Source organism: Actinia tenebrosa, unplaced genomic scaffold, assembly GCF_029948245.1.
Source record: "Actinia tenebrosa isolate PJP-AT-01 unplaced genomic scaffold, QUT_ActTen_1.0 PGA_scaffold13__45_contigs__length_12533684, whole genome shotgun sequence".
Taxonomy (NCBI): Eukaryota; Metazoa; Cnidaria; class Anthozoa; order Actiniaria; family Actiniidae; genus Actinia; species Actinia tenebrosa.
The window spans coordinates 8,742,463-8,755,118 of record NW_028292573.1 but is presented as its reverse complement, the minus strand read 5'-3'; the positions used below and the strand labels follow the sequence as shown (position 1 = coordinate 8,755,118).

Sequence of the window (12,656 nt, the reverse complement as noted above, 5' to 3'; positions counted from 1 at the left end):
TGACCACCTACCAACACCCTACTGATAACCTACCAACATCCTACTGACCACCTACCAACACCTTACTGACCACCTACCAACACCCTACTGACAACCCACCAACACCCTATTGATAACCTACCAACACCCTACAGACAACCTACCAACACCCTACTGACAACCTACCAACACCCTACTGACCACCTACCAACACCCTACTGACAACCTACCAACACCCTACAGACAACCTACCAACACCCTACTGACAACCTACCAACACCCTACTGACAACCTACCAACACCCTACTGGCAATCTACCAACACCCTACTGGCAATCTACCAACACCCTACTGACAACCTACCAACACCCTACTGACCACCTACCAACACCCTACTGACAACCTACCAACACCCTACTGGCAATCTACCAACACCCTACTGGCAACCTACCAACACCCTACAGACAACCTACCAACACCCTACTGACAACCTACCAACACCCTACTGACAACCTACCAACACCCTACTGACAACCCACCAACACCCTACTGACAACCTACCAACACCCTACTGACAACCTACCAACACCCTACTGACAACCTACCAACACCCTACTGACAACCTACCAACAAGTATATTTTGACCAAGTGTTTTTCTGGTATTTTCTTGATTGCAGGTGTTAGTCCACAAAGGGGCAACTACATCAGGTGATGGTGTGCATTACAATATGGAGAGAGGGTTATGGAACATTAAATCTTTACTGAAGGTAAACTTTGAATGTATAACATATTTATGACTTTTAGATACCTCAGCAATTTACAGTGTGGAGCTGTTGTACTTTATATTTAGTAAATTTGTTGTGTCACTCGGTGTCTTTGTTTTTTCTAGGTGTTTATTTATGTTGGATATATATTTAGTAAATTTGTACACTGTATCTTTTTTTTAGGTGTTCAGTTATCAGTCAGAATGGAAGAAGTTCTGCCTCGCTCACTTGTTCACATATCAAGACTTTGCTGATGGTGTCATTGGTCTTGCATATGTTGGAAACCCCAGGCGTAATGCTGTGGGTGGAATATGTACTGAGGGTATGTAATATGCTCATTCAAGTCCTGGACGTTGAAGAGGGTATTCCTGGAAAATGTACTAAGGATATGTAATAAGGAAATAAAGGGTGGGATAGTGGTATTATACTCTATCATCAGGATCATCATCAGCATCATCATCATTATCAATATCATCATCATCAATATCGTCAGCAACATCATCATCACCATCATCATCACCATCATCATCATCACTATCACCATCATCATCACTATCACCATCATCATTATCATCATCACCACCATTCTCATCATCATCACCATCATCATCATCACCATCATCATCAACATCATTATCATCATCACCATCATCATCATCATCATTATCATCATCATCATCATCATCACTATCACCATCATCACCATCATCATCATCATTATCATCATCATTATCATCATCATCAGTCACCATCATCATCAAGATCATCATCAGCATTATCATCATCATCATCATCATTGTCATTAAGGGTGTGAAAGTGGAAGTGTAATCTTCACTCACCACTGAGTTCCCAGCTTCAATTCCTCACATATATATATATATATATATATATATATTGTCAATGATAATCATTAAGTCTTTGCCACTTATAGAAATATGTTTTGTTTATTCAAAGACTACAGAACAGGTGAAGGAACATTGTACCTCAACACCGGCTTAAGTAGCAGTATCAACTGGAACAGGAGAGTCCTGACAGAGGAAGCAGACATCGTCACTGCACATGGTGAATATTCATAGTGACCTAAGTAACATTTTTTGTGCCATGGTCTAACACTGTCTTCATATGAAGAAGGGGGGGCTTAAAATACCCTTTTTGGCGATTAAAACACTCAAGTTTAATCAGAATGTCTTTTAACCATGGTCTAATAGAGCTTGTGAATGTTACTTTATAGCCTCCATCTTGATCGACGAAAACAAAGCGTTCCTCATCAGCTTCTCTTGTTAAATCAGCCAATAATCTTTTGATATGAGGGTTAATTTAATGTGATTTAATGACTGTCTTTAACCAACGTCTAATGGATCTTGTGAATGTTACTTCATAACCACCATCTTGATCGAAGATAACAAAGCGTTCCTCATCAGCTTCTCTTGTTAAATCAGCCAATAATCTTTTGATATGAGGGTTAATTTAAGTTGATTTAATGACTGTCTTTAACCATGGTCTAATAGAGCTTGTGAATGTTACTTCATAACCACCATCTTGATTGAAGATAACAAAGCATTCCTCATTAGCTTCTCTTGTTTAGTCAGCCAATAATCTTTTGATATGAGGTTCAATTTAAGGGAGCTAACTACACCTTTTGGGGAGTAAAGCACTCAAGATCTATAGACTGTCTCTTAGACCTTAAATCAAAGCACTGGTGGGGAAAGATAGGGTAAAGTTACACACACCTTCGTTACTTGTTTGGATTTCAATTTGATTACACATAGCTCTAGCTTTAATATCCTTAAAACGGAATCTGGTGAAGTCACCTGTGCATTCAGTCGCCCCAAGACAAGTTGCCGGGAGTCGGGTTCGGTCGCCCATAATGCATGGTTCAGTCGCCTGGAGTTCATTATTTAAGGGAATTATCAAACCAATAACACAAATATAACTCATTTAGCAGTACTGTAGTTAAGCTTTATAAAACATTTGTAAGACATTTTAGATTAGTTTTGGGCAATTTTTACGAGGTAATTCCTTAAAACAGAGCACTACATTGGACTTCATTTTGATTCCTTGTAGCTGCAGCTTTAAATAACCTTAAAACAGTGCACTGGTGGGGAAAGAGTTATCTTAATTACTGCCTATTCGTTGAAGATTTTTTTGTAAACATAGCATTTCATCATTAAAATAATGACTCATCGCGACAGGAGGCACTCAGATGTTATTGGGTAGTCTTTCACATTTATTTTTTTCTAATCATGTATACATCTACCTTAATAGGCCATTTCACGGATCCCGTTACTCAACCTCAGCCCCGTCAGCGTGTAATATATATTCTTTAGAAATTGACTACAACCTGTGAAATTTTTAAGTGTTTCAATTGTTTGTTGATGTGTAAATTCCTTTCATTACTGCGGACTGTAGTCAAATTCTAAAGAATAATTACGTGCTGACGAGGCTGAGGTTGAGTAAGGGGATCTGTGAAATGGCCTATTAATGTTATAGCTATTTTCCAATAAAAGTCATTGAAATAAGGCCTTACGTTATTCATCCACTCACAAATGTATGATCAATTTTAAGCACTTTTTTAATGAATATCTTTTTATTTTCATATTTTCTGACTGCTCTCATTGAATGCAGAATTTGGTAAGTAAAGATTCCATCAGTCAGTCAGTCAGTCAGTCAGTCAGTCAGTCAGTCAGTCAGTCAGTCAGTCAGTCAGTCAGTCAGTCTGTCTGTCTGTCTGTCTGTCAGTCAGTCAGTCAGTCTGTCTGTCTGTCTGTCAGTCAGTCAGTCAGTCAGTCAGTCTGTCAGTCAGTCAGTCAGTCAGTCAGTCAGTCTGTCAGTCGATCAATCAATCAATCAATTTTGGGAATCATATATTCCATTCTGTTCCATGAGAAAAGCTACAACTTTCCTGCATTTTGATTGGCTGTATTTTCAATGCTGTGGGATAAATGACAGTGTAAACCCTATGCAAAAAATCATGAATCAAATTTGCTTAGTTGTGGAATTGTTTATTATTGTACAGGTCATAACTTTGGTAGTGAGCATGATCCTGATAATGCAGAGTGCGCTCCAAGTGAGAGGAGCGGAGGGAAGTACATCATGTACCCTGCATCTGTCAGTGGACAGAGAGCCAATAATAAGGTAATTTTGATTATTACACGGGTTCTTATATGATTTCCGAGCCCATCCCACGCGGCTTACCGCCTCATCTCTCAGGTAATTTTGATAGGAAATTTCAAAAATTTGATAATACGAATTTTGACATGGCATAGGAGAGTTAGAAAATATCCAGTTGGCACTAATTGAAGAGAGAAGATAGGAAGTAGAATAGATGTTTTTCTTGGTGTGACAATATTTTTCCAATTAAACTTGACAAACCTTGAATGAATAGCAGCTGTCGTTTTGAAACTCGTCGGGATACCATCGTTATTCCTTTCGTATCCTTTGGGATACTCATGAATCTTATCTTTTGTCAGTTCTTCCCTCTGACAAAGAACCTGGTACTTTTCGCTGCTCTTGCAAACATTGTTATACTTATATAGCCTCTCACACTTCTGTTGTCTGAACTGTGAACAACTTGCTTCATTAGAATCCTTTGTGTGTTCTTCCTGGCGTGGTCGATCCATTGTTTTTAGCATTCATTTACACTACCAGGTCTTTTCTTACAGAGGTTTTCACCCTGCAGTAAAAGACAAATTAGTGCAGTACTCAAAGCCAAATCACAACTGTGCTTTACAGGTATGAACTGAACTTAAACCATCTTTGATGATGACTAGTTTTTTTAGTTGAGTCAAATGTCTCGTAGTAGCTAATTTTATCACCGTAGGTGCGAAAGGTAGTAGACTGACCTTTTGGACTGACTCCGACAAAGGACTAACCTCCGAAACGTCAGTCTACTACATGTATCTTTCATACCTACAGTGATAAAATTACCTACTACGACACATTTAAACCATCTTTGCTTTTTGATTGATAATTATTATCTATTAGACCCTATGTCATTTCAGTGGAGGCAGCATGGTTGAGTAGTCATAGCATTAGTCTCACAATCCGGTGGTCTCGCACTCCGGTGGTGCCGGGTTCAAGTCCCGCTGTGGCCACTAGCTGAGACTGTATTTGTCCTGATTCCTGATTTGTTCAGATTCAGTTTCTCGACCATGCTTGTAAATAGCCTACTGGTTTGCCTCCTTGCCAGTTGGGATTCTTAACACACTTTATGTTTCTTTTATCATTAATTCATTTCAGTTTATTAATTTGTGGACTACACTATAAATTAGCAGTCAATTAAGTGTACTTTCCACATTAAATAAGGTCGTATTTTTAAATGTTATTCTCTAGAGTATTAGATATCATTATATCTTTCTTATATCATTATTTCTTGCCATGATGACCAGCCAAATTAGTCTTAGCTCGGCTGTTCCCTGATTTCTGTATCAACATTAGTCATCAAATTGGCTGGCAAGGCAAGTTCTGCAGTTTCTGTCTGCGAAAACCAGGAGCGGGAGGTCGTGGTTCAAGCCTCGGCTGAAACAACACTTAGGGTCTTAAAATATCTGAGGAGAAGGTGCTACCTTTGTAATTACATCTGCAAATGGTTACACTTTCAAGTGGCTCTGGTGACCACTTTAAATGGCGGTCCCGTCTCTCCACACTCATCATTACTAAGCAATATAGGAGGGACATAAAAGAACCACTGAGGACGTAAAGAAACCCTGGCAGTGACCACCCTCAGTGCCTACACCTCATACTAACCATCTCTCAGTGCTTGTAAATTGCACAAAACGCAATCTGTCATTCACAACTCAATGTAAAGCTCCTTTGATTATATCCACATAGAAAAGTCGCTATATAAATCATAAATCATTACAACTGGCCTGGACTTAATGTTTGCCAATCTCCCTCCCCCACCTTCTAGACATATAAATATTAAGATATAAAATTTACTCTATATTTCAAATACTTCAGAACCCAGAGAGAGAATTTGTGGAAATTACAAGAAAGAGCCAGGAGAAGAGTGTGACCCTGGAAATCTTGGGACTTCAGACAGCGATTGCTGTACGATGGACTGTAAGCTAAAGCCAGGAGCCCAGTGCAGGTAATGTAACAAACATGGATATAACAAGCTCTCTGATTGGTAAATTAACAGTGTGCATCCCAAAATTGGTTGTGGACACTGACCTAATTGAGAAGAGCAAGCTGTGTAGGATAAATTTTAATTTTTCTCGATTAACGAAGATTTTTTAGTGCTTTTCCTTTGTCATAAAGCATTGGTCATTGATTATAAGTGTGCTTCCAATGAGTTTTTGATACATTTGGTCGGATGCTTAAGCACTCAAGAAGCTAGAGTAGCACTTGGCTATGCCTTGTGCTACTCTTACGCTTCCTTCACCAATCCTCCATTAACTGTGAAAACTGTAGTAAAATTGTCCACACGCAGAAGCATACAATCGATAACCAGGGGTAACCATGACAACCTTGCATGGGTCAGCTTCGGCAGGTGTGGCACTGTAATTGTCGGTGGAATAGTTAATATTGAACTCCTAAAGTTTGTAGGTTGGATCCAAGCAGCGATAAGCTAGGGTGATAGCTAAACAAAGCTTGGCATTCAAGTTATAGACACCATGCATGTGACGTCAAAGCAGCTCGATCTGGGGGACAAAACAAAAGAATTTCAATCTCCTGAGAAACGGAACTTATTGTTTTGTCCCCCAGATTGAGCTGCATTCCAATGTGCTGCAAGGGGTCTATAGCTAAATGATCATTTCATATATGCACCACTGGTTTTATATATAAGCCATACAAAATTAAAGTTTTGCTTCTGTGTGCCGATTAAATAACTTTTAGATTCAGACAATCCAACTTCAAAACTAAAAAAATACTTAGCAATTCATGTAATGTTTAATAAATGAGTAGGATTGTTTTATCGGGTATAAAACTTAAAACATGAGGCATAGCCGAGTGGTTTTAGACCCATTAAAGCACGATCTGTAAGTTTATTAGTTGTAAGTTCTCATATTGCTCCGAATTCTTTACGAAATGAACCAAGTTTGATAGAGAAAATCCAAGTTAAAGTTTATGCAAATGAAGACGAATCTATATCAGATATAAAACCTCCTTCATGGTCATTATTGTGTTTCCTTCATGAATTATTAATGAGTTTTTTAAATATTACTGAGAGGATGTTTAACGTTACATGGTTTTTTTTTTCTATTAGTGATGGATATGATTCTCCTTGCTGCAAGGGCTGCCATTTTGTCCAAAAGAGGACAATTTGTCGCAATGCAAACCCTTCCTTCTGTGAAGCACAAGCTTTCTGCAAGGACAATGAAGCAACATGCCCTGAATCACCACCGCTACCTGACAATACTACCTGTATTGAAAGGTATGATTGATACTGTGTAGGCTGTCTGTTTATCTGTCTGTCCATCTATCCCCTCCATCTTCCCATCCATTTATCCATCCATCCCTCCTTCAGATCTCTCTACTTCGTGTTTTTTCTCTTATAAAAATTCTACCCGTATTGAAATGATACTGTGTAGACTGTCTGTTTATCTGTCTCTCCATCTATCCCCTCCATCTTCCCATCCATTTATCCATCCATCCATCCCTACATCCAATCTCTCTACTTCAAGTGGTTTTTTATCATTTAAAAACAATACCTGTATTAAAAGGTATGATACTGTGTAGACTGTATTTTTATCTGTCTGTCCATCTATACCCTCCATCTTCCCATCCATCCATCCCTCCCTCCAATCTCTCTACTCCAAGTGTTTTTTTTCTCTAACAAAAATTCTACCTGTATTGAAATGATACTGTGTAGACTGTCTGTTTATCTGTCTGTCCTCTATCCCATCCATCTTCCCATCCATTTATCCATCCATCCATCCCTCCCTCTGATCTCTCTACTTCAAGTGTTTTTTTCTCATTTAAAGATACTACTGTAGTGAAAGGTATGATGCTGCACAGACTGTCTATTTATCTGTCTGTTTAAAAAATTCGAATTCTTCACAGTTCAAGTGTCGTCACTGTAAGAAATGTTTCTTTATAATGTATGCTATTTTTCCTTTAGGGGTAAGTGCAAAGCAGGCAAATGTGTAGACTTCTGCGTTGGGGAAAACTTGCTCCCCTGCATGTGCACCAATATTGAAGATGGATGCAAGGTGTGTTGTCAGAAGGATGAGAATTCAACATGCGTTGCCTGGAAGAACCAAACTAGTGGGGGTTTTTTGGAGCTGAATGACGGGAGGCCATGTGTCGCTGGGCGCTGTAGACAGGTAAACTTGCCATCGTAAAACAACTATATTTGTGTTTACATTGTAATTGAAAACATCTTGGTTTAAGACATATTTTTATTGTAGGAAATTGGCTTTGTGGAAACAAAAAAAAGTTTTGGCCCATTTCTGTTTATAATTCCCAGTGACCTAAATCCCAGTCCTAGTGATAAACCTTGGGGATATCCCATGTTAGTGATTCTATTTTACATTCTCAGTGACCTAAATCCCAGTCCTAGTGATGAACCTTGGGGATATCCCATGTTAGTGATTCAATTTTACATTCTCAGTGACCTAAATCCCAGTCCTAGTGATGAACCTTGGGGGAATCCCATGTTAGTGATTCTATTTTACATTCTCAGTGACCTAAATCCCAGTCCTAGTGATGAACCTTGGGGGAATCCCATGTTAGTGATTCTATTTTACATTCTCAGTGACCTAAATCCCAGTCCTAGTGATGAACCTTGGGGATGTCCCATGTTAGTGATTCAATTTTACATTCTCAGTGACCTAAATCCCAGTCCTAGTGATGAACCTTGGGGGAATCCCATGTTGGTGATTCTATTTTACATTCTCAGTGACCTGAATCCTGGTCCTAGTGATGAACCTTGGGGGAATCCCATGTTGGTAATTCAATATCCCATTCACAGTGACCTACGAATCTCATTCCTAGAGTACCTTGCAGAAATTATATTTCTAAATTCCAATCCCATTTCTTTAATTCCCATTCTTAATACCATTTCCCATTTTAGCTTTTCTTGTCCCTCATCATCGTAACACCAGTAATAGACCTAATCCACTGTTTTCCCATTTCGTACCACGTGTCATGATTTGTCATGAGTATCATTCCTTTGTTTAACTGTTGTTCATGAGAAGACACATTATGAATACAACTCAAACAAAGAATCTTATTCTCAAGACCATGTGTTATTTCCTAGAGTATCATTTCTTTGTTTAACGGTTGCGCATGAGAAGACACATGAATATGGATACAACTCAAACAAAGAATGTTATACTCAAGACCATGTGTCATTCCCTAGAGTATCATTTCTTTGTTTAATGGTTGCGCATGAGAAGACACATGAATATGGATACAACTCAAACAAAGAATCTTGTTCTCAAGAGAGTGACACGTGGTCTAAAATGGGCAAAGCATTACGCCCCAGTGGATTTGGTCCATAATAGAGTTTCTTTTTCAGGGCAAGTGCGAGAAAAGCTCTCAAGATGCTATCGAACGATTCTGGAGTCTGCTCACCAACCTGGATATCAACACGTTTGTGGAGTTTATGAGAGCAAACATCGTTGGCACAATCATGTTCTTCTCGTTATGTATATGGATCCCAGTCAGCTGTATTGTCCATAGAATCGTAAGTAATATTAGGGACTTCAAGAGGTAGGTAGGTAGGTAAAACTTTATTTAAACACGCTTGCCCCGTCAACTAAAGCTGATTTCCACAAGGGGCGTGTGGATAAATATTACAATGAAAAGCTAATACTATTTTATATCCTAATCAATAATAATAAAAAATAGATATAAAAATAAAATTAATATTACTGTTAAGATTTGTAAAATCTGCGATGGCGACGTCAACCGAAAGTGTAAATAATAGAGAGTGTAAGATTCTCGTTTACGGCAAACGTAAAATGTCAGTTGACCATTAAAAAATCATTTAAAATTAGTGAAAAGGAATCGCAAAAATCTCCAAGTAGTAGATAAACAAAAGAATACTTGTCTTTGTCGAGAAGGTTTGTAAAAGGTAAAGTGAAATGTAGGGAAACGATGAAAACGTGGTCACGTTTGCCGTTTGCAGGAAGGAAAAACGTGAATCTTAATCTGCCTAATAACAAGACGCGGACGTCAAAGACGATGACAAGAGCGCATTTTTTCGTGCGCGCGCCGAGATAGTGTCCTAGACAGGACATAAAAATGCTGCTAGTAATAGGCAGAATTATTATGATATATTGATGGACATAAGGTCATTTTCTTTTCTTTACATTTTTGTAGGATGTAAAGAACGATAAAGAAGTCAAGAAGGAAATAGAATGGAGAGATCCGAAGGTTGGTAATTGTTTATTGAAATAATTTTAATAGTATTTTTATTAATTAAAACTCATACAGTACCGTAAGTAAGACCATATGCAGGCACTTTTGCAGGTAACGAATACAATTATGTCATTTAGAATTGAACAAAAAAAAAACTTTCTTAATAATTTTCAATCAGCTGAATGAATCTCATTACCAGCCTACAGTGACAGGCAAACACTGCCCGTCATGTGCTATCAACCAGAGAGTATTCTATTGCTTGGTATCAATCACCTGAATGAATCTCATGAATCTCATTACCAGCCTACAATGACAGGCAAACACTGCTCGTCATGTTTTATCAACCAAAGAGTATTCTATTGCTTGGTATCAATCAGCTGAATGAATCTCATGAATCTCATTACCAGCCTACAATGACAGGCAAACACTGCCCGTCATGTGCTATCAACCAGAGAGTATTCTATTGTTTGGTATCAATCAGCTGAATGAATCTCATGAATCTCATGAATCTCATTACCAGCCTACAATGACAGGCAAACACTGCCTGTCATGTGCTATCAACCAGAGAGTATTCTATTGCTTGGTATCAATCAGCTGAATGAATCTCATGAATCTCATTACCAGCCTACAATGACAGGCAAACACTGCCCGTCATGTGCTATCAACCAGAGAGTATTCTATTGTTTGGTATCAATCAGCTGAATGAATCTCATGAATCTCATTACCAGCCTACAATGACAGGCAAACACTGCCCGTCATGTGCTATCAACCAGAGAGTATTCTATTGTTTGGTATCAATCAGCTGAATGAATCTCATGAATCTCATTAACAGCCTTCAGTGTAAAGCCAACACTGCCCCCCATGCTCAGTCATTCAATGTACTTTAGCTAACGTTCTGTCGAAAACTTGCCAAATATCTGGCCATGGCAAAAGATGCCACACAAGACCAGGAATGAGGTATATTGATAGCAATCAATATGTTTTACAATCTATTTTTCTATTCCTAGAACACACAACTTCTACGACCAGTGGAGACAACAAGAAAAGGAGAATTCATCTACAGACAAGATTCCTTTATGCGGCCCAGTAAGGCAACTAAGCCACTGAAACTGAGGCCTGTTTATGTCAAGACACATCGCCGACCAACCCTTGATGTTGCTACGGTCAATGAAAGCAGCTTTTAGCCTGTTTGTTCTTTTTTTTTTCTCCATTCAAGTCCTTGAAAAGCTAACGGTAATGTTCCTGAATAGTTAAATAACTTTAATATAGATGTAATAATGAAGTAGTTTCAATGAGAGAGAGAAAGAGGAACAGTTGTAGAACAACTCCATCAGGATAAGAATTTGAAAATCATTAAATTAAGTCACTAATGGCTTTTTTGTTTTAGCTTAATTTAATGGCTTTCCTTGAGAATGTTTTTTAATATAAGTGGGAAACATACGGTACTGACTTACAGCACGTACAAGGTATGACATGCCGTAACATTGAAATGGCTTCCCATAGAAGAATGTTATCGTATGAGTGGGAAACATACGGTACTGACTTACAGCACGTACACAGTACGACATGCCGTAACATTAAAATGGCTCAAGAGTTTGTAGTAACAATAAAATTATGGGAAAATAAGATTAAACTACAAATAGGCCATTTGCAGTTAACGGTCACGTGTCTGTACTGGACTGCAAAATTTTTGTTTTTGTATTAAATTGGTGATTCTTTTTAGCTACTTGTAAAGAACTGAATTAAACGACATGTAACCAGTGTGTTACGAAATGCAGTTTTATTACGATCTCTCGAAACAGGTTGTAGAAAGTTTGTTTGCTCACCAGTATATTTCACCCATGGGAATCAAGATGTTCATTCATTTGCTCTCAGTGAATTAATCAGCACGTGATTGTTTAGCTGCAAAGGGCCTATTCACTAAATCCCACAAAATATGCTCTATCACAACTGCAATAAAATGAATTATAGAATTAAATCTTTTTGGTTCAGTCCATAATAAGTTTATAATTTCTAGCTAGCATCTAGTTAATTAAACAATTTAGTAAATGTGTTTTAAAATTGGTTTGATATGAATGTGTATCCCTCTTTGAAAATACCGCCAATCGGAATGCAAGCTATTTTTCCCATAGAAGCCGGTGTTTCGAATTACAAGGAACAACAAATAACCATAAATACCTCCTCATACGCCATCATGCAAACGGTCTATTAGGGTCTACTAATGTGTATTTATCATATCTACTTCAAACTATTATATAACTAGAATGTATATAATTTGGATGTCAATGTTTTTTTGTTAAAAACTTAAAATAACTGAATAAAAGTCATTAGTTCCACTACATTTCAAAATTGTTTATTTTCATGTGTTTATTCGTATATGCTACCCTAGGTCTTCTACCCATGAAGTGAGAATGAAAGTACTGCAAAATCTCAGTTATAAGATATTTGTTAACAGTTAATATTTCCAGTTATAACCCACCTGGTTATAAGCCATCTAGTCTGCTAATGCAAATATAATTCCAGTTATAACCCCCCTGGTTATAATCCCACTAGTCTACTAACACAAATATCCTTCCAGTTATAGGCCCCCCTGGTTATAACCCCA

At 38.0% G+C, this 12,656-nt stretch overlaps 1 protein-coding gene across 1 annotated transcript in view; it reads left to right on the top strand.

Annotated features, from left to right (window-relative positions):
• Nucleotides 1–12,392, top strand: part of LOC116292316 (ADAM 17-like protease) — a 35,562-nt gene extending 23,170 nt beyond the window's left edge. The window contains exons 9-20 of the mRNA XM_089029264.1: nt 656–745; nt 926–1,064; nt 1,697–1,804; nt 3,368–3,373; nt 3,759–3,877; nt 4,405–4,474; nt 5,702–5,831; nt 6,951–7,118; nt 7,806–8,010; nt 9,207–9,374; nt 10,013–10,066; nt 11,059–12,392. Coding sequence (XP_088885390.1) covers nt 656–745; nt 926–1,064; nt 1,697–1,804; nt 3,368–3,373; nt 3,759–3,877; nt 4,405–4,474; nt 5,702–5,831; nt 6,951–7,118; nt 7,806–8,010; nt 9,207–9,374; nt 10,013–10,066; nt 11,059–11,235 — 1,434 coding nt within the window. The 3' untranslated portion in view covers nt 11,236–12,392. The remainder of the gene's footprint in view (nt 1–655; nt 746–925; nt 1,065–1,696; nt 1,805–3,367; nt 3,374–3,758; nt 3,878–4,404; nt 4,475–5,701; nt 5,832–6,950; nt 7,119–7,805; nt 8,011–9,206; nt 9,375–10,012; nt 10,067–11,058) is intronic.
• The last annotated feature ends 264 nt before the right edge of the window (nt 12,393–12,656 follow it).